The following is a 22,861-nucleotide window of genomic DNA, read 5'->3' as shown; positions in this document are numbered from 1 at the left end:
CATCCAGCAAGAGAGATGCTACCTCTTGTCAGTATGGAGACATTACTTCGTGCCAAGTGTTTTTGGCGCCTAGCAATTCCTGGTTCTGTGAGAGAACTGCATAAAGATTATAGAATAGTGCCTCCTCAGAATTTTTCCAACTATGAATCCATGAAACGGGAATTCAAACTGGAGATTCCAGAGTATTTCAACTTTGCTAAAGATGTCCTGGACCAATGGACCGATATGGAAAAGGTATGAAGCAAGGGCCAGTTCAACTACAGTCTCTCAGATGGAAGTGATTTTGCCCCCAGGGGATATTTGGCATGTCTGGAAACAGTTTTGTTGCCATGACTTATGAGAAGGTGTGTGCTAATGGGTAAAGGCCAGGGATGCTGCCACACATTCTCTAATACACAGGACAATTCCCCATAGCAAAGAATTATCTGGATCAGCATGTTAATAGTTCCATGGTTGAGAAAGGTGATGGTTATAAAAATGCATGATTATGGGTTAACTTCTTAAAACTCCAAAAAGGAGTCAAATGACAGTGATTCCAAGAGTCATAAATGGTAGGAAATGAGGCATAGATATATCATTGAGAGACTGTAGAGGGATACAAGAGTTCTAACTTTTTGGAAAGAAAAGCATTTGGGCTAAATGAGAAATGACATATACTGGAAGAAATGACATGGCTCCGAACAGCTAGAAATAAAGACTCTAGAGTTATTTTCCAATATTCCATGTGTGTCCTAACTAATGACATATGAACTTTCCTCTGGATAAATATTCCTTTAAGTCAGTTAAAATAGAATTTAGGTGCATAATTACTTTTAAATCCATGACTGGTTTGTCTTTCCTCAGGCTGGAATGAGACCTTTCAATCCAGCCTTCTGGTGGATAAATGGAAGTGGAGAAGAAGTGAGGTGGAGTTTTGAAGAACTGGGATCTTTGTCTAGAAAATTTGCCAATATACTTACAGAAGCCTGTGCCCTGCAAAGAGGAGATCGAGTAATTGTGATTCTGCCCAGGATCCCAGAATGGTGGCTTGCAAATGTAGCCTGTATGCGAACAGGTTAGTAGCGTTTGCAATCTGATTATATTTAAAGTAGGTTAAAAATAAATAAAGTAGGTTAGATGAGAGATTTTCCAAAACATTTAAGTAATCACGAGACATTCATTTGGGTGAATTATTTGAGGAACTGTACACAATATAGTATTATTCTCAGAAACCTTAGGAATGTGTTGGAAACATTCCATGGCTTTTGACTTAAACCCTGAGTTGGGTTTTTCATAATGAAATAAGTTTATTTTTTAAATTGTTTTAAGTTTATTTATTTATTTTTTGAGAGAGACAGAGAGTAGGGGAGGGCCAGAGAAAGAGAGAGAGAGAGAGAGAGAGAGAGAGAGAGAGAGAGAGATTCTCAAGCTGACTCTGTGCTGTCAGCATGGAGTCCGATGTGCAGCTTGAACTCAAAAACCCTGAGATCATGACCTGAGCCGAAATCAAGAGTCAGATGCTTAACCAACTGAGCCACCCAGGTACCCCATGAAATAGTTTATTAACCAAATGCCAATCAACAATTGTATACCCTCATACCTACCACTCTTCTCCTCCTATAGACTCATGGTCATCTGAATCTCAATGACACCACAAACTCAAAGAACCTACCCTAGCTCTTGTTTCACGCCTTTATTTCTCTCATAGTTAATTATCATTCATCTGGTACCCTAAGCCAGGCAGCTGCTACTCTTCCTTCCAAATCAGTTCCTACATCTTGTAAATTTGACTTCCTACATGCCTCCTGAGCTCCCCTTCTTCTCCAATTTCATCGTTGTTGCCTTACTTCACATGTTTACCATCTCCTGAATGGATTTGCCCAAAAGTCTTCCTAATTCTGGTCTTGTGTGTGCCCACACTTTATTCCAGTCCAATTCATCCTCCATAGCTACTGTTCTTTCTAAAATGCACATTTTATCCTGTAATTATGCTGCTTGACATTATTTAATAACTCTCTATTGCCTACATGGTAAAATCTGAACTTCTTTAGTTTGTCATGGAAGGTTTCACCTATCTTTCCTTCATTGTTTTCATACTCTGTGCTCCAGCCATATAAAGTAGTTCCTCTTGTAAAGTTCATGATCTTTCCCATTTCCTGGCTTTTGTGCCCATTGTTTCTTGTGCTTGGAAAGCCTTTTCCTCACACCTAACCACGTGGACAACTTCTATTAGATATCAGGTCTCAACTCTAATGTCACTTCTCAGGCAACCCCCATCCTAATATCCCAATGCTTTGTTTTTTGAGCTCCTCTAAGAAACATGTATGCATTTCTATTTTAACCTGTACTATATTGTCTGGGTATACCATTTGTTCATAAATTTGTCATTCCAATAGGACTATGTATGTTCCTAAAAGGCAATGACTATGAGATAGTCATGTCTGTACCTCCAATTGTTGGCATATAGTAAATGCTCAGTAAAATATTGGTTGAATTCATATCCCTACTGTTATAATAAATCATTATATTAAGTAAACATTCTTAATTTATCATAATAATTACTTGCAATTGAGGAGAGTTATATATTTTCATATCATATATACATATAAATTATACACTGGAGTTGCAGAGCTCACTTTTACAGTTTTGTTTTTTTTTTTTTAATGATAGCTTTCATGAATGTTGCTATGCTCATTGTCTTAGTAGGAGGACTGTTGGATTGCCAGGACCAGAATCCATTCATATTAGTTCAATTAAGGAAGGATAATTATTGAATGTCTACTGAAGAATCTTACAGAAAAAAAAGTGCAGAAAGAGCAACTGGCCTCTTCAAGGAAAGCGGCTATTCAGAAGGCAGCTTCTTTCTCTATTTCTTTTGCTCTAAAGCCATTGGGCCTCTTGTCTCTGCCTCTCTCAAGCATCTGTTCTTTTGACATCTGCTAACACATGATTTCTTTGCTCCCTTCATTTTGGCTGACATGTGGCTTTGGTTTGCCACATAGATGCCTTAGGTCCTTACTCTGTATATCCCAATTCACTCAGTTTCTTAACACTCTTCAAATATTTGAGGCAGAATCTGATTGGCATGGCTTGGGTTAGGCCAGTCAGATGTGGTCATAAGCAGGTTCATCTGGCACAAACATCTGTAACTGGGGTTACAGAAAGGAAGGCAGATTCTCTTAGAAGGGAGAATGAAAGGGAGGCAATAAATGGTAAATCTAATATACTAACAATGCTGAAAATAAGCGTTACCTATCACCTAGAGGGATGGGTGGATGGACTAGGCTTTCAAATCCTGTTACCAAATTGAATGAAAAAAGTTACTTCTTTTGTCCACCAAACAAACCTTTGGAAAACTTTTGTCTTTTCATGTAGATCTGTTAACAGAGAGAAAGGGGGCTACTAGTGCCAGAGTCTTTTGACCATTCATGCAAATAAATTGGTAATATCATTTTATACACACTATATCATAAACATGGTAATGAGAGGCCTCCCACAAGATTTAAGTAACATTTTGCTCCCTGACAAGAAACAGTGTAATGCTTCCCAGAATGATTAATTTGGACAGGAAGCAGTTTTAATACGTAAGATTGATCACTATTAATAGGTTCTTTTAAAGATAGGATATGAATAATATGTTAGCAGAAATTAATTATCTAAGGGTAATGCATTTAAATAAAGTGCTTCCTCTAGGCATCAAATGCTGGCTGTGAACTTGTCGTTAGAGAGTGCCTTTAAATTATTAACAGAAGGCTGTTAGGCCATGGCAGGCTAATCATTTATCCCCAGGTAGAGCATCTCTAAGGAATAACCTTGGAGTTAAAGCCTCATAAATGTTGCTGCATTGCCTGATTAGAAAGGAAAGATATTCTGAAGAACTTTGTGCTTTGGTCCTGATTGTTTCCTGAAGAACTCTACCAAGGGGCTTGTCCTTTCCAAAATGGAAAGATGAGTCAGTGTCAAGAGTCCAGGAATGAGCCAGGAATGAGCAGGTATGTGTTCTTCAATCTTCCTTTCTTGCTGTGATGCTAGGAAGATCAAAAACCTTTGTGAAGCATATACCTTTCAGCCGTCTCCTGAGGGTCTGGACCTAGAGTGGTAGAGTCTGAGATATAAATATGGATACGTATAGATATAGACATACAGATATAGACATATTCTTGAAAGTCCATTAGTCCTTTGAGAAAATAATAGTTAAATGTGTTCAGTACTGTTCTATGCTCTTTATACATTTTAATTCATTTACTCCTCATTAATCTTATAGAATCTTCATTTTACAGAAGCAGAACCTAAGACTCATGGAGATGAATTGGCTTGTCCAAGGCCAAGCTATAAGACTATTTGACTCCAGAACATACCCTTAACCATTACACTACACTTACAGTGTAATTTATAGCAGGGAGAAGTAGAAGTGCAGAAAAGATGAATGCCTCAATTCTTCCCTTTGGAGAGAAATCATAAAACATTCATGTATGTTTTAAAAGGTGCTGGACTGAAGTAGTTAAGTGTATGGCTCCGGGGTCAGGTTACAGGGTTCAGTCTCTGCACTGCCAGTTTCTATTTCAGTGATCTTTGGCAAATTATTCATAGACCTTGTATTTTGTTTGTTTGGGTTTTTTTTTTTTTTTTTGCATGGATTAAATAAGTTAAAACATCCAAAACACTTACAATAGTATCTGGCATTTAGCCAATAGATGTTGGATAATATTGCTCTTCAATTGAAACTCTCTTCAAAAAAAAAAAAGGAAAAAAGAACTCTCTTCAAGTTGAACGTTATGAATGGTCTTCAGAGATAAGGTAATTATCCAGCATTTAACATACTTTCATGGTAATTCAAAAGGGTCACAGATTTTAAGATCCTTTGAAAGGCAAAAGCCAAATAATGAAAGGAAGATAAATAGATACCTAGACCAGTAAATGAAAAGTAAACTCATCCTGAGACATATAAAGTACACATGAGCTATCTACACTATCCTAACTAGCATGATAAAGGAAATCCTTCTTTCTATACATTGTTTCTTTTCTGCCCCTTTAGGGACAGTTTTAATTCCAGGAACTACTCAGCTGACCCAGAGAGACATTCTCTACAGACTACAATCTTCAAAAGCAAAGTGCATTATTACCAATGAAGTTTTAGCCCCTGCAGTAGATGCTGTTGCATCTAAATGTGAAAATCTGCACTCCAAGCTAATTGTGTCTCAGAAACCCAAAGATGGGTGGGGGAACCTCAAGGAGATGATGAAGTGAGTAGCCATAATTCTTGTAAAACAGCTTCCCTAAAAGAAAGGCAATATTGAAAAGATAGATATTCAACCCACCTAAGTGATCAGATAAATGAAAATTAAAATGAGGCAAAGGGAACAACTGGTAATTATGGCTGCACCAACAGTGCAAAGCTCTGAGGCAGGAAGGAGGTTGGAGTGTTTTTTAGAGGTTAGGATCTCCAGGAAGCAGGCCCTGAGATAGAGATTAGTTGTGTAAGAAGTTTATTAAGGAGTTGTCTTGGGGTCAACACCTAAGAAGGAAGGGGAGGGATGTGCAATTGGATAGGAAGAAATTTATCTGTGATGCACCCCCAGAAAAACCCTTAGCCAACCCACTGGGGCATCTGGGGAATGGATAGCCCCTCAAAGCTATTCCCGGATAAAGAGGTCCTGGCCTTTATATAACCATACTGATCAGTAACTGGGTGTGGCCTATCTCTAGAAGGAGGGGTGAATGACCTTGAGCAAGGCAGCTGTCTTCAGACAAAGCAATCTCTAAAAGAGGGCTGGCTCCCAGCACCTGTGGGGAGTTAAGTCCTTCATTTCTGCAGCAGAAATGATTGGTGGCTCACAGCACCAATCACAGGGCTGTTATCATCTCCCAGAGAAACGGAGAAACACAATCAATTCTTCTCTGTAGGCTATATCATTTCTTTGCTGATAACAACACTTCACGTTATGAATAAGAACCCTTAACATTAATGGATGTGGTTATAAAACTGAGATACACTGATATCCAATCCCTGCTATGGAATGCTTCCAGGGGGTCACTTGGCACTCTGGCCAGGTACTGGTTCTCTCTTAGCTTTAGGCTGGCAGCCAGTTCCCTCTAGAATGAACTTCCTACCTTTACTCAAGGATTTGGAAGCATGCTTGCAACTATGGATTTGTTCCTACCGCCTCTAAAATAGCCAACGTTTATTGAGTTCTTACCAAAAGTCAAGTACTGTTCTAATTAAAATTTTGTTATAATTGCAATAATGGGTAACATATATATGGCATTGGTTAGATGCCAAAAACTGCTCCAAGCATTCACATATATTAACTCATTTAAACATCACAATAACCCAAGGAGCAGGTACTATAGTAATACAGATGAAGAAGGTCAAATACTACGATCTGGCAGAGCTGAGTTACAAACCTAGGGATTCTGGCTTCTGAGCCACACTCCTAAAGGCTATATGTTCACTACCTGTAGGGGTGAGAGATTAGTATGATAACCCCACCTTAGTTTTCAAAAGCAACCATATTGNATGAGAGACTCTTGAATGCTGACAAAAACTGAGGACTGATGGATGTGGGGGGAGGGGGGATGGGCATGGAGGAGGACACTTGTGGGGATGAGCACTGAGTGTTATGTGGAAACTAATTTGACAATAAACTATTAAAAAAAAAAAAAAACAAAAGCAACCATATTTATAATGAAGTGATAAGTACACCGCGATAGGTACTATTTTTAAGGAAGAAAATTATGGAACATAGACTAAATACCTAGTCTAGCTTTGTTAGGCTTTGAAAACAGCTTCTTGGGTGCCTGGGTGGCTCAGACATTAAGCATTAGGTCATGACCTCAGGGCTGGTGAGTTGGAGCCCCGCTTCCCTCTTTCCTCTCACTCTCTCCTCCCTCTCCCCCTGCCCCTTCTAGGATTCTCTCTCTCGTTCTCTCTGTCCCCCCTCACTTGTGCCCTCTCGAAAGAAAGAAAGAAAGAAAGAAAAAAAGAAAGAAAGAAAGAAAGAAAGAAAGAAAACCAGCTTTTCTATAATTCTCTTGGCCTGGATTTTCTTTTTTTTTTTTTAATTCAGCATCTTCGTTGGGTTTTTTTTTTTAATTTTTAATGTCTTTTATTTATTTCTGAGAGAGACAGACAGCGTGAACAGGGGAGGGTCAGAGAGAGAGGGAGATACGGAATCCAAAACAGTCTCCAGGCTCCAAGCCAGCTGTCAGCAGAGACCGACATGGGGCTTGAACCCACGAACTGTGAGATCATGACCTGAACAGAAGTCGGAGGCTTAACCGACTGAGCCACCCAGGGGCCCCTTGGCCTGGATTTTCTAATTCATTCATTCTCAGCCTAATACTCCCAGATAAAATCTCTGTGTGCAGCATTTACCTCCTCTCAGCTGCCCTAATGTAGGGCCTCTTGGCAGCCCAGTTATCCTTCAGAACTACAGCTGAACAATGTGGGAATTACCAGCCTGCCTTATACCATTACGCGTGACTTCTATGAACATATTCACTTTTTAAAATGTTTATATATTTATATATTTATTTGCAAGCAGGGGAGGGGCAGAGAGAGAGGTAAAGAGAGAATCCCAAGCAGACGGCACACTGTTAGCGCAGAGCCCGACATGGGGCTTGAATCCACAGACCATTAGATCATGACCCTAGCAGAAATCAAGTCAGACACTTAACTGATTGAGCCACCCAGGCATCCTATTGAGTTTTTTTTTTTTAATGCTTCAACTCTTCTTTAACATACAGTAAAAACACTATGAAACCAGCTATAATAAATGGGCTATGATGATTACATTTAGTTTAATTCCAGAAAGCACCTAAAAAGATAGAGAAAGAGATAGTTTTTACCTTGGAATTCAACCTAAGTCAATGAGGACTGATCCATAAGGTGAAGAGGTCCGAGTAGATGGCTTCTCAAATTCTTTGCTGTGGTAACAGTTCATGGTGCTGCGTTTCATGTGCAGAATCACTGTAGTTCTTCCTTTGCAGACATGCCAGTGACAACCACACCTGTGTGAAGACAAAACATGATGAGATGATGGCCATTTACTTTACGAGTGGAACAAGCGGATCTCCGAAAATGACCGGACACACCCACAGCAGTTTTGGTTTAGGATTATCTGTAAATGGAAGGTACCTTCACAGAGCTGTAGCTTGACATGCCAATACCGTGGAGGTGCTGATTCATTTATTGGTCTTTTAAATTTGTTTTTCCTACATATATCAGGATGATTCCTTGTTTTCCCAGGTTCTGGCTGGATTTGACACCTTCAGATGTGATATGGAATACCTCAGACACAGGCTGGGCAAAGTCTGCATGGAGCAGCATCTTTTCTCCATGGACCCAGGGAGCATGTGTATTTGCACATTATTTGCCACGTTTTGAGCCAACTTCCATCTTGCAGGTAACGCAGAGCATAAGAGGTCACCTTTAGAAGTGCTTTAGCAGGGTCCCTGACAGGACTGATAAATACAGTAACTTGTAGAAATCTGAGTAGACAACATGATTTAAGGTATTATCCTGAAAAGATACACAGACAAAAGGTATGAGTGCATTTATGTTAGAATAAACAATGTTTAAGTTGTGCTGTGCCTTAAACAAACATTTAGGGACTTATTAAAGTTGTAGTAAGACCAAGAATTCATTTCTAAATTGCAGACACTTTCCAAGTTTCCCATCACTGTCTTCTGTTCAGCGCCAACTGCATACCGAATGCTTATACAGAATGATATGACCAGGTGAGAAATGTTGGTAAATAGTCATTTAGTGGGGGGTTGGAGAGAGGAAGAGGAAGCCATAAAATAAGAGATCTTTCTGCCTAAAAACATAGTCCCACAATGACAAACCAGAAGATTAGAATAGATTAAACGTTCCTTATGCCAAACTTAGAAAAGGGGTTTGAAACTGGCTATTTTGTTAAATCTTTTAGTGTAGTTGAAAGTAGATGGTATACTTTAAATTTATAAAAAAGAAAAAAATTTTGTTCTGGGTGCCTGTGATGTTCTTTCGAGGTGAATTATAATATTGATGCGAATTTATTTGTATGATTAGATTCTATAATATGCTCAAATAAGATATAACCATTTAATATAATTTCATTCCATTTAATATTTGGAAATGTGCTCTGAAATACATGAAAATGTTTAGAATAGCTTGTGTTATTTATGTTGGGAAAATGCACTGAATTAGAGAAACTTATGAGTATTTAATAACTTCCTTACACAGGACAGGTGAAAATGATATTTGGGTTGTTATATCCTATGAACCATTTGTAAATGTCTTAATTTGATGTAAATATCTCTGCAACAAAATAGAAACTTTTTAACTTCAAGTAGCCCTAACTATGAGAGTGCTTATTACACAGCTATTTAGATTGGGCACTTCATCTGATTGACAGAGGATAGCTGTTTTTTAACCCCTCCTGAAAGTTTGGTGATGCAGATTGTGGTGTGGATGTTAAAAACTACACTGTTCTAAAAAGAAACTAGCTTTGTAGAGTTATATATACCTGTAATTATACCCACAAAAAACAATATTTGGGGTACATCTTGGGGCTTGAATATAAAATCTTTTAGTAACTTTTCCCCCTGTGTAAGTTACTGTTAATGGTTTGTGGTACAACATCATTCTCTAGAATACTAAGTGGAAGTAGATGCTCCCTACTTTTCATGCTGAAGTGGACCAGTGTCTATGAAGAGTGACAAATAAAGTTAATAACGATTCCAAAAACCCCCCAGAAAACCCATAGTTCCACACTAGTAGGTATGGAATTTAACAGTCTCTTCATCCCCTCTCCTTCTTGCTTTCATTCTTTAAATCATAATTATTACAACCAGTGCAGGCACCCCCATGCAAAGTGAGAAAATGGAGGGTTCAGCCACAGGTATACCCCTGGGCCTAGAGGCTATGGATAAGAGAGTATTTAATCTTTGGATGATAAATGTTACCTGAGCCAAGAAAGAGAAATTATCCCAATGTGGAGCCCTGTCCCAGCAAATAGGAAAAATGAATGTCTTTTACTCTTGATTCCATATGAAAGGGTATATTGGTAAATATTTTTTAATTATTAAAATTGCTAAGACTTTTTGAATAGGAAATATTTAATACGAAAAAAAATTCAATAGGTTTATAAGACTGTAGAATGGAGTCTTCCTCCAAACCTTGTCCTCAGTCTCAGTTCTCCTTCTCCCTGAAATCTGTGCTTATACAAACCAATATGCCAGTATTCTTCCTCCCCACCTTTTATAAACATAAATGGAAACACAGTATGTTCACAGTTCTGCACCTTCCTTTTTTTTTGCCTAACAGTACCTCCTGGAACTGTGTTCTATCCAGCGCTATCCAATATAACCACTAGCCACATGCAATTATTTAAATTTAGCTTTAATTAAATTAAAAATTCACTTTCAAGTTGCACTAGCCATGTTTCAAGTGCTCAGTAGCCAAATAGGGCTAGGTGATACTGCAGTGGATAGTGCAGATAATAGAACATTTTGATTGTGGCAAAAAATTCTATTGGACAACAATGTCCAGGAGCTTCCTTCTTCTTCTTCTTCTTCTTCTTTTTTTTTTTACAGCTCTATAGGATTCCACTGCATAAATATTCCACAGCCAATTTAACCACACAATTGGTAAATTCTTATCACTGATTTAAAATGTTATTATGCAATACCTTCCCTGAGGATGACATAGCTTTTTTTTTTTTTTTAAACAACAAATCACACCCTCCCAGAAAGAGGGGAAGAAAATGGATGTCTTGGGAGTCATTTTATGATGCTAAGATGGTTTGTTTATTTTGTATTGAAGAGAAGAGTAAGGAAGGAACTAAAACACACTTCATATTGATTTTCATTAGAAATAACCCNGTTTCCACATAACACTCAGTGCTCATCCCCAAAGTGTCCTCCTCCTAATTTTAACTTATATGTTTTCTGAGAAGCTGTAAGTTCAAAAGCTTAAAGCACTGTGTGAGTGCTGGGGAACCAATCAATCCTGAAGTGACTGAACAGTGGAGAAACTGGACAGGTCTGGATATCTACGAAGGATACGGACAGACAGAAACGGTATATGACCTCATTGAAAAGACAAGGACGGACTCTACTTAGCTGGATAAATTAGAAAGTGATATATGTATAAATATGTATAACTTATAAATTTTAAAATAAGTATTTATTATATCCTTACAACCCTTATTATTTGAGGGATGGGGAGGTAGAGGAGTGGTTAGAAGAGTGGTTTAAAGAAAGTTGGAGGGAAGCTAGTTGCAAAAAAACTCTGTAACAGATACAGTTGTTTAAGTGGCCATTCATTTAGAAAAACTATTATAAAGCTGATCAGGGCAAGGGCATTAAAATATATTTTAAATGAAAGGATGCTAGATCAACAGACAGATTTCCCCTTATAAAAGAGGGAACTTTCTTAAGGCTGCCTCAAAAATGGAAAATGCTGAGTTCCTTGCTACTTGAAATATTAAGAGTTCACGTAGATAACTCCTTGGCAATTATACTCTAAAAGGGGTTATGTAAAGGGCTTGGAGAAATAATAATAAGAAATTCAAGAGGAAGTGAATAAACTCATAACAAATGTGGTTATTATGTTAGGAAAAGGAGTCATGCAATGGAGCAAAAAAAGGAAAGGCTGAAAGAAATGTTTCATAGTGTGTCTTTTTATAATGCTTCTATTTATAAATCATAAGAATGGTAAAAAATTAAAATACCAAAAATAAAATTTACAGATGTATTAAAGAGAAAGAGCAGAACAACTGTCATGCTAATATGGGTATAAATGTTTTCATAAATATGGATATGTTAGTAATTATCAAGTGTTATAACTTTACTGTATGTATTTGTTTAGTGTCTATCTCTATACTCCTGGAGGGCAGAAAATTTGTTTTATTTTGAGCCTGATTCATCATAAGTTCTCAATAATATTTGTTGAATGAATGCATGTGGATAAATAATAAATTTTAATGAAACTAAATGAATGAATGAATGAAATTAAGATGAATTTTAAGTTATTTGTAAAGTTACTTTATTCTTTCTTCTTCTTAACTAGGTGCTAATCTGTGGAAATTTTAAGGGAATGAAAATTAAGCCTGGCTCAATGGGAAAGCCATCTCCTGCTTTTGATGTTAAGGTTTGCACATCCCCTTCCAGGAGACTATTTAACAACCCAATCTGTTTACCACCTACCCCTATACTCCTAGTTTTGGTGATGATTTCATGCTACTTCCTTGATATCTTAATTTTCATGTATTAGAANTGGCCTGTGCCAAGCAGTTCTAAATATTTTATACGTGTTAATCCATTTGATTCCCAGGAATAACCTATGAGAGACCAATATGGCTGAAGGGGTATGAGAGATATAGGCTTCTAGTTATAGAATGAATAAGTTACAAAGTGAAAAGATACAGCATAGGGCATATAGTCATTCAATACAATACAATATAGTACTGTAATTGTAATGTATGGTGACATATGGTAGCTACATTTGTGAACACAGCATAATATATAAACTTGTCAAATCATTATATTGTACGCTTGAAACTAATGTAACATTGTATGTACAATGTTATACATAATGTAACATTATAAAAAATAAAAAAGAACCATTTTACAGATGAGGCACAGAGAGGGAAGGAATTCACCAGAAGTCACATAGCTAGTGGCTACAGTGTGGAATTCAATCCCCAGCAATCTGGTTCTAATATCTGTATTCTTTAAAAAAAAAAAAATTTTTAATGTTTTATTTATTTCTGAGAGAGAGAGAGACAGTGTGAGCAGGGGCGGGGGCAGAGAGAGAGGGAGACACAGAATCTGAAGCAGGCTCCAGGCTCTGAGCTAGCTGTCAGCACAGAACCTGATGCGGGGCTCGAACCCACAAACTGTGAGATCATGACCTGAGCTGAAGTCGGAAGCTTAACTGACTGAGCCACCCAGGTGCCCCAATATCTATATTCTTAATCACATCATCACACTGCTCTTTCTGATGAAGGAGGTCAAGATCTCCTGAGGGGGTCAAGTAGGCCAAAGGAAGTTACAGTTTACAGTGGCTTAAGTATTTTTCTTTCCCCAGTCCTACTGGGTCATTTCCTGGCTCTCTTTAACACCTGATCCCTAGGGAGCATCCTATTCTCCTATCTGCATACTTTTTACAGGATTAGGATTGTTCTCAGATCAACACACCCAAAGCAAGGTATAGCCAAAGGAGCTTACAGTAAATTATAAGAGAAAACCGTAGCATAGCAACAAAAACACAAAATGGATGAGCTTATAGAATGGAGAGCTCAGAACCAAACCTAAATGAGGGTTAGTTATAGATTAGATCAATGCTTCCAAAGCTTTTCCAATCATAGAATCACATGGATACTTGTTTAAAAACACTAATCCTCAGGCCCCTTCTAGGTGGGACTCCGAAATCTTTGTTTTAAACAGGCACCCCAATTCTTATAATTAGGTAAATCTGAAAGTTTAGATGAAATTGATTGCTGATGTCAGTTTATTGAATAAACCAAATGCTGGGTTCTTTCCCTGACTTTAACGTTGCTGAGAACCTTGTCTAGACAGGTTTGCCTTGGGGCATCTGGGGGTCTCAGTCGTTAAGCTTCTGACTTTGGCTCAGGGCATGATCTGGCAGTCTGTGAGTTCGAACCCTGCATCCAGCTCTGTGCTGACAGCTCAGAGCCTGGAGCCTGCTTCAGATTCTGTTTCTCCCTCCCTCTCTTCCCCTATCTGGCTTGCACTCTGTTTCTCTCTCTTCCTCTCTCAAAAATAATTAAACGTCTAAAAAATTTTTTTAAAAAAGATAGGCTTGCCTGATGGTTCAGGTCTGGTTCTGCTATTCACTAGCTGAGTGTCTTTGGGTAAATTGTTAAAGTTTCAGTTTCCTGATTTGTAAAATAGGGACTATGGTGACCAACTTGGGACTTACTTGGTTGTAGCACTGAAAGTTATACATCCCAGGGACACTCTCCTACCTTAGTCCTGGGCAAATTGAGGTTGGTTGGTGCCCTAAAAATGAAACTGATATCATACGTTTCTTGTGAGGATTAAATGAGGTAATATCTCTAAAGAGCATAACAAAGTGCTTGGCACATAATAAAGTTCTAAAAGATAGGTGCCATTATAACCATTCAGCTCTCCCTTGCATTCCCTTCCTTTGAAAAGCCTTTTTTTAAAAAAAAAATGTTTATTTATTTATTTATTTAGAGTGTAGGAAAGAGGGAAGGGCAGAGAGAGAGGGAGAGGAGGAGGGAGGGAGGGAGGGAAGGCGGGGGCAAAGAGAGGGGGAGACAGAGGATCCAAAGCAGGCTCTGCACTGACAGCAGAAAGCCCGATGTGGGGCTCAAAATCATGAACCGCAAGATCATGACCTGAGCCAAAGTCAGACACTTAACCAGCTAGGCCACCCAGGCGACCCTGAAAAGCTTTTCTTTTTTTTTTTTCTTCTTTTTTTTTTCCAGCTATGTTTTTATTTTATTTTTTTTAAATTTTTTAATGTTTTATTTATTTCTAGGAGAGAGAGAGAGAGACAGCGTGAGCAGGGGAGGGTCAGAGAGAGAGGGAGTCACAGACTGAAACAGGCTCCAGGCTCTGAGCTGGGAGTCAGCACAGAGCCCGACGTGGGGCTCGAACCCACGAACCGCGAGATCATGACCTAAGCGAAAGTCGGACTCTTAACCGACTAAGCCACCCAGGCGCCCCTGAAAAGCTTTTCTAAGAAGAGAAGTTTGGGGATTTCTGGTTACATTCTGTAAACAGGCTTCATTGATTTATAGGTTGCCTTAGATTGGAGAAAGAAAAATTGATAATTAAGCATTATCATGCCTGCATTGTATGTAATCAGGTTGGCATTTTACGAAGTTGTGTTCCTTTCTTCCCTCTTAATGAAAATTCGCAACATGTGTTGCTATGAAGTTCTCACAGTACAGCTTTACTCACATGAATCCCAACAGCAATGTATCACCACTTCCCCACTAATTTAAGCCCTGTAGATTTCTGGAGCAACTATATTTGAATACAAAAAGGGTGTGGCCAAGAGGAAAACCGTGCTCTGTCATGCATCCCCAGTCAGCAAAACTATTTTCATTTTTCCCCCAATTTTTTATTCTAATAAAATACACGTAAAATTTATCATCTTGAGCATTTTAAGTGCATAATTCAGTGGTATTAAATGCATTCATAATATTGTGTTCCTATTATCACTACCCATCCCCATAACTCTTTTCATCTCATAAAACTGACTCCATATCCATTAAACGGTAACTTCCCTTTCCTCAATGCCTCCAGCCCTGGCAACTACCATTCTCCTTTCTACCTTTATTACTACTATTTATAAGTGGAATCATAGAGCATTCATCTTTTTGTAATAGCTTATCACACTTAGCATCATGTCCTCAAGTTTCATCCATGTAGCATGTGTCAGAATTTCCTTCCTTTTCAAGGCTGAATAATATTCCATTGTATTGGCTATAACATATTTTTGCTTTTCCATTCATCTGCAATGGGTACTTGGGTTCTTTCCACATTTTAGCCATTACAAATATCTCTTCAAGAACATGCTTTTAATTCTTTTAGATATATACCTAGAAGTAGAAATGCTAGATCACATGGTAATTCTATTTTTAATTTTTTTGAGGAACTGCCATACTGTTTTCCACAGTGCCTATATCATTCTTTCATTCCCACAATGACTAAGGGTTCCAATTCTTCCATATCCTCACCAACACTTATTTTCTATTTTTTTGATAGTAGCGATCCTAATGGGTGTGAAGTGGTATCTCCTTGTAGTTTTGATTTGCATTTCCCTAATACAGCTATCTTCATTTTTAACTTTTCCCCAAGAGCTCTTATTACTGCTTTTGTTACCTAGCTAAGAGCATTCCAGTGACATCCTGAATCTGGGGATATACACCAACCAGCTGGATATCAGATTCTTGCAACTTCAAAGCTCAAAGCCCACAATTTTCATGATTTTAAGACCAACATGATTCTCTCCAGAAATAGAACATTTTATATCTTTCTCATCTATTAAAGAGCAGTCTGTGAGAAGTATTTGGAACTCTTAAAACATCTCCTTTCCATCAGTAATTCCTTGATACTGGAGCCAAATATTCTTTAGATGACTGGATGGTAATTTATATTTTTTTATTTACAAAAACTTAAAAGTAAGATTTTACAGTTAGAATTCTTTTGCCTTTCAAGTTTCTCTTTGGAGACATAGCTCATTTCCATGTAAAGTGCCAAATAAGTATTATACCCTTATTTTCCACACAAACCATTTCCACACAAACCTAGGTTTGAAGGCTCTTGGTGGATATATATAAAAGCAAAGTAGAGTGTTCATATTTAAAAAGAGATAAAAGTTACTTAAAGCAAAATCTGGTACATGAGTTAAACAATCAACCTGAGAAATGTTAATCTGGATTTTTAAAAATTGGATTGAACTCCCTGGAGAGATTCTACAAAGTGTAATGATGAAAAGGATAGGCTCTGGAGTGTGGTTGCTGAGATTTGAATTCCAGCTCAGTCATGTACTTTGTTGCTTAAACTCTGCACCTCAGTCTCCTCATATGTAAAGTGGGCACAGTAATAGTGCTAACCAGATAGGACTGTTGTAAGGACTAAAGAGAAAAAAAAAATACATGTGACATACTTAGAGCTGTAGCATTTATTACTTGGAATGCAGTCAGTGCTTACAAAATGCTAGGTACCTCAGGGAACCAGGAGGACTGGGGAGAAGGTTTAAGAAAGCAGGACTTTTAGGGGCGCCTGGGTGGCTTAGTCAGTTAAGCGTCCGACTTTCGCTTAGGTCATGATCTCGCGGTTCATGGGTTCGAGCCCCGCGTCAGGCTCTGTGCTGACTGCCAGCTCGGAGCCTGGAGCCTGTTTCAGTCTGTGACTCCCACTCTCTCTGACCCTCCCCTGCTCACGCTGTCTCTCTCTCTCTCTCCTAGAAATAAAACATTAAAAAAAAAAAAAGAAAGAAAGCAGGACTTTTGGCATACTCACCAGTGTCTCCACCAGAGAACATTCCCCTTTCCCTGCTTTATAATGGGCTCCTGAGTAAAGTTTTGTTTGTTCCACGTTAAAGTTTGAAAAACCAGTAATGAAATATTTACTTGAGAGTAAGAGATAATCAAGATATATTGCCAATTGATAAAAGTAAAAGTTTATTATAAAGTGATTCTATTTTTTTGTCTATATTGTCTCAAAAAATATCATCAAAAATGTGATTATTGCTAGATAGTGGAATTAAAGGTATTTTTTTATTCTTTCACATTTTGCTAACTTGCATTTTATAATATATTTTGCACTAAGAATGTAAGTAATACATATTTCTTTTGGGAATTTAAAGTAAATTTAAGAGACAAAGCATGTAAAAAGTTAACATGTTGGCGCACTAAATCAAAAATACTCTTAAATAAATTGTTCTATTTTATCCTAGATTTTAGACATAAATGGCAATGTCCTACCTCCTGGAGAAGAAGGAGATATTGGCATTCAAGTCCTACCTAACCGACCACTTGGCCTTTTTGCTCATTACATAGTAAGAGACTTATTTTCTATATATTTCTCAAAAGGAGAGCCTGGGTGGCTCAGTTAGTTAAGCATCGACTCTTGATATGGGCTCAGGTCATTATCCCAAGGTTTGTAGGTTTGAGTTCCGCAACGGGCTCTGTGGTGACAGTGTGGAACCTGTTTGGGATTCTCTCCCTCTTCTGCCCCTCCCCTGCTTGCTCTCTCTCTCTCTCTCCTCAAAATGAATAAATAATACAAAAAAATATATATTTTTAAAAAGCGTTTGCTAACTATCTCTATTTGTCACAAAACACACCTAGGATAGGTGCTTGGCTTTTTCTTGACTCATTGTCCTGAATAGTAATCCCTCAGATAGGAAACTGAAGAAATGCCCAAATGCTTATCCACCCTGGCCTAGATCACTGCTCCAGGCCCATGAGAGTTAGAGAAGGGAGCCCAAGAAAGACAGCCCTCTTCGTATACACTGATCCTCTCCGATATAAGACAGCAAGCAATCGTTTTCCTGAAATATGATTAGTGATTTCCCTTCTTGAGAGCAGTGAGAGGGAAGGAAAATGGGGCAGTGGGATTAAGTAAATGTCTTTTACTAGAGACTTTCCAGGCTCCCTAGTGTTTGCAAATCTAGTTTCATGTCTAATTGAAGTATATACATATATATTAAAGTTTCTATCGATATAATCAAAAGTCCAGGTTCTACTTGTCAGTTTACCTAATGTACCAGTACTTCATTTTTCCTCTTGCCAAAGTTACAGAACCAGTTTTGTTTGTAAAACAAAACACAAAAACAGAAAAACTGTTCTTTGAATTATTAGGTGCTGGTGCTTTCTTTCAACTCTGAGTATTCACTTCTCCCTTTTTCTACCTCTGTTAGATATTAGCCACTTAGCAAAAGACTTAATTAGCCCATGTCTTGGAGCTCTGAACTCCTGCAGTGTTTAGTGATCATCAAAGAAAATTCTCAGGATGGCAGCATGCCTAGTCTTTGTAACTGTAGTTTACCTCTCTTAGATTGGGCTAGATCAATGCTGGAATTGCATCCTTATTTCATACACTGGCTCCTCTTCATTCCAAGGCTTCTCAAAGAAACCAAACTTTTTTTTCTCCTTCCACACTTAAAAATCCAACTGAACAGAAGATTCACATTCACAGTAATATTAATAAAATGCTACTTGTTTCACAGGATAATCCTACAAAAACAGCTTCAACCCTACGAGGCAATTTCTATATCACTGGGGACAGGGGCTATATGGATGAAGATGGATATTTCTGGTTTGTTGCAAGATCAGATGATATCATATTATCCTCTGGGTAATTTTCTTTTTCATCTGTACATATGTGTAAGTTAATTGATCATCAGTGTTCTGGAGTGAACCTGCTGCTCACCTTTATAAAGTCCTGTCATATGTTTATTTCCCAGTTACAGAATTGGACCATTTGAGGTAGAAAGTGCCCTGATTGAGCATCCTGCAGTTGCAGAGGCAGCTGTTGTCAGCAGCCCAGATCCCATCAGGGGAGAGGTAAAAAAAAAACTGATTCATCTTCACTTTATAATTTGTTGGCAATATAACACATACTTTTCAACAGTTTATGGAAACACGATTATCCAAATGATTCATTCACTAACTATGCAAGTGAGATAGTCATTAGTAAATATGCTAGTCAGGAAAGAATTGCTAAGGATAAGATTGAAAATATATCTAAGAAATTTGAATTCTTTCCATGCAGGGATGGTATGAACGCCAACAACCCAGGCTCACAGCAGAGGTCATGCCAGAGGTCAGCTAGATAGGATCAAGTTATTCCCCAGGTCTGGAAACAACATGGTCCCTAATGTAGCTGAGGAGGATAGGCTGGCATCAGATATCAGGGGTGGGAGCAGTGTCAGAGATAGGAACCGAGGCAGCAACTAGAAGTAAGCTGGGTAGGTAGCAAGCAGAGAATTCAGGAAATAAGCTGTGAATAAGACAGGAGTCTTGAAAGGTCTTCCTTTTTTTTTTTTTTTTTTAAGTACGTGCCCAATGATGGGCTTGAACTCACAACCCTGAAATCAAGAGACACATGTTCTACTGACTGAACCAGCCAGGCACCCCTGAAAGCTCATTCTTTTGGGGTTGATCAAATGATAGTTTGGGTTTAAAGTTTCCATGCCACTCTTCAGGTCCCCTTTGCTAGGCAGGGCCTCCAATATTCCAGATAGATGATCTGATGATTATTGAAATTTATTCCTTCACTCTGAACTCCACCAGTAGGATCACATAGCTCTTTGGAATTTGAAGGCCATTGGGCACTATTAGACCTATGCAATGATAGAAATACTCTCTATCTGCACCATCCAATACAATAACCACACATGGCTATAAAGCACTTGAGATATGGCTAGTGTGATTGAGAAAAAATTTATTTCATTTTAATTTAAACAGCTACATGTGGCATGTGGCTCTTCTCATAAAATGCAAAATTTTGCATAGAATTTCAGAGAAATTCTGAAGCCCACTTAAAGGATTTTAGTTAAAAAAAATTGGATGTGCATCTGGATGGCACAGTCACTTAGACATCTGACTCTTGATTTTGGCTCAGGTCATGATCTCAGGGTCATGGGACTGATCCCCACATTGAGCTCCATGCTAAGCATGATATCTGGTTGAGATTCCCTCTCTCTCTCTCTCCCTCTGCCCCTTCCCTGGTTGTGCTCTCCCTCACTCTAAAACAAAACAAAAACAAACCAAAAAAAAAAAAAAAAAACAAAAAAAACCCCAAAAACAAAAAACTTGTACTTCTAATACTACTATAACTAATACTTAATATTTCTGATGACTTAGCATGTTCTAGGTATTAGAAGCCCTACAAAGGGCCTGTATATGTTAACTTATTTAATCCTCACAACCTCTTTTTTGGGGGAAGGAAACTGAGGCATAGAAATGTATTCTAACTTCCCCAAGATTACACAACCAAGTGTGATTTGAACCCAGGCTGTCTGATTTTAGAGTTCATGCTCTTAACCATGTTAGGGTATTTCTTATTAATTTACCATCTTATGTAATGACTTATAAAGACTTTTATAAAGTAGGCCTTATCCAAGATTTAGAAGTCATCAATATGCAAACTAATAATTACAAACATTAGTTCTCAGTGTGCCTCTGAATGATTCACTTATAGCAAGGATAAATTTAATTCATAAAAATGTTGATAAAGCAGAAGAGCAGGTATAAACACAAACATTTTATGAAATATCAAAAAATGGATGACAAAATTATATAAATGCATATATACATGATCTAAAAACATGGGCAGGATTTTCCAGAACACTTCAAATAAGAGTGAATTTCGAAAAATAAGATTTGTGAGCATTATGTGATAGTCAATTCTGTCTTCTGTCAATTAGGGAGCAATGGCCACCACCATCACGTCTACTCTTGTTCCTCAGCGCCAGGTAATTAGTCAGAGTAATAGCAAAATGGCTGTTGGAATCTTCACAGCCTTGCATCAACACAAGTGTCTCTGGAATAAAGAGTGTGCAGTCTCAATGAACTGTTCCCTTCAACATGGATATGGCAAACTAAGTGTGAATACTCTTTATAAGGGCCATACTGAGGGTGGGGAACTAGAAACTAGACTAGATCAGGCTAGGTTGTTACCCAAGAGAGTGTGCTTAGCACGTTGCTGAATTTCTAAAAAGAAATTTTCTTTTCTTTTCTTTTTTTTAATTTTTTTTTATTTATTTCTAGGAGAGAGAGAGACAGTGTGAGCAGGGGAGGGTCAGAGAGAGTGGGGGATAGAGAATCTGAAATAGGCTCCAGGCTCTGAGCTGGCAGTCAGCACAGAGCCTGACGCGGGGCTCGAACCCACGAACCGCGAGATCATGACCCAAACGAAAGTTGGACGCTTAACCGACTAAGCCACCCAGGCGCCCCAAAAAAGGAAATTTTCTTGAAGGAGATAAAAGATGAGGCAAAAAGTCAAGGACAAAGACAGGTCAGAAACAGAAACAGGTCAGAAAGCAGATGTTAGATAAGAAGGTTCAAGTTCATTAACATTATTGGCAAAGCAGGGGTCCTAGAAATTCTTGTATTAGATACCGAACAGGAGGTGTGGGACTCAACTGGCTGGCTTAAGAGCACAGAGCTGGGATCAAACTCTATGAAGCCTTCTGCCCCCAATCCCAGGCACTTAGATTCCCAGTTAGAGAAAGTAAACAAGGCACACTGAAACATAAAAATACACAACTCAGGGCGCCTGGGTGGCTTAGTCGGTTAAGCGTCTGACTTTCGCTTAGGTCATGATCTCACGGGTCGTGGGTTCGAGCCCCGCGTCAGGCTCTGTGCTGCCTGCCAGCTCAGAGCCTGGAGCCTGTTTCAGAGTCTGTGACTCCCTCTCTCTCTCTGACCCTCCCCTGCTCACGCTGTCTCTCTCCTAGAAATAAATAAAACATTAAAATTTTTTAAAAAAAATACACAACTCATCTTGCTGGTGTTTCAATTTTTTTTTTTTCAGGTAGTAAAGGCTTTTATTGTTCTGACCCGGGATTACAAGTCACATGATCAAGAACAACTAAAAAAGGAGATTCAGGAACATGTAAAAAAAGTTACAGCACCTTACAAATATCCAAGAAAGGTAGGTATTCTAATTATGATGACAATTTGCTTAGTGTTCTGAAAATTTTTAGCTGTTTACCTTTTCCATTTTAATGAATAGTCTCAAACATGCTATACCAAATATTCCAAACTGAAGTAATGACATGGGTAAGAATCAGAATCTTTGGCATTAAAATTAAATTCTTGACATAATTTGCTGGGTCATCTGGCTAATTGGGCTTGTAGTAAATACTAAATATCAAGAAAAAAACTCAACGATACCCCTCTCCTGTTTTGGTTGTTACCAAAACCCACCTAGATGGATACCCTAATTCTTTCATCTAGAGATAATAAAACTGCTATATAATTCAATTTGTCTAAAGATGAAAAGTTCTTGGGGCACCTGGGTGGCTCAGTCGGTTAGGCTTCTGACTTTGGCTCAGGTCATGATCTCACAGTTCGTGGGTTCGAGCCCCGTGTCAGGCTCTGTGCTGACAGCTTGGACCCTGGAGCCTGCTTTGGATTCTGTGTCTCCCTCTCTCTCTGACCCTCCTCTGCTCAAGCTGCCTCTCTTTCTTTCTCTCAGAAATAAATAAAACATTAAAAAAACAAAAAGATGAAAACTTCTTGGCTAATTTTCTTCCCTTACTACCAACAGGTAGAATTTATTCAAGAGCTGCCAAAGACTGTCAGTGGGAAGATAAAAAGAAATGAACTAAGGAAGAAAGAATGGGAAACAATTTAAATCCACTGTATTCTTTATCACAGTA

The 22,861-nt window shown here is 38.3% G+C and overlaps 2 protein-coding genes across 5 annotated transcripts in view; one reads left to right on the top strand and one right to left on the bottom strand.

Moving 5' to 3' along the window:
- On the top strand, positions 1-22,837 carry ACSM3 (acyl-CoA synthetase medium chain family member 3). Its single transcript, XM_077760540.1, has 13 exons — positions 1-234; positions 844-1,054; positions 5,015-5,222; positions 7,969-8,112; positions 8,228-8,384; positions 8,639-8,718; positions 10,920-11,043; positions 12,035-12,115; positions 17,426-17,527; positions 18,701-18,828; positions 18,938-19,037; positions 22,012-22,135; positions 22,754-22,837. The coding sequence occupies exons 1-13, from the start codon at positions 16-18 to the stop codon at positions 22,834-22,836; spliced, it is 1,761 nt and encodes a 586-aa protein (XP_077616666.1). The 5' UTR covers positions 1-15; the 3' UTR covers position 22,837.
- ERI2 (ERI1 exoribonuclease family member 2) overlaps positions 1-22,861 on the bottom strand; it is a 51,787-nt gene that overhangs the window by 19,964 nt on the left and 8,962 nt on the right. For 2 of the 4 annotated variants that reach the window (XM_077760538.1, XM_077760539.1), the window contains one exon: positions 20,777-21,018. In XM_077760538.1, the coding sequence (XP_077616664.1) occupies positions 21,004-21,018 (15 nt within the window). In that variant the 3' untranslated portion in view covers positions 20,777-21,003. Of the gene's footprint in view, positions 1-2,603; positions 4,070-7,827; positions 7,990-8,116; positions 8,501-20,776; positions 21,019-22,861 lie in introns of those variants that run through there. The other 2 variants (XR_013334239.1, XR_013334238.1) reach the window with 2 other exon arrangements.

This window comes from Crocuta crocuta, unplaced genomic scaffold, assembly GCF_008692635.1.
Source record: "Crocuta crocuta isolate KB4526 unplaced genomic scaffold, BGI_CrCroc_1.0 scaffold73, whole genome shotgun sequence".
NCBI lineage: Eukaryota > Metazoa > Chordata > Mammalia > Carnivora > Hyaenidae > Crocuta > Crocuta crocuta.
The sequence above is the reverse complement of the archived record's forward strand: the minus strand, read 5'-3'. Positions and strand labels throughout refer to the sequence as shown.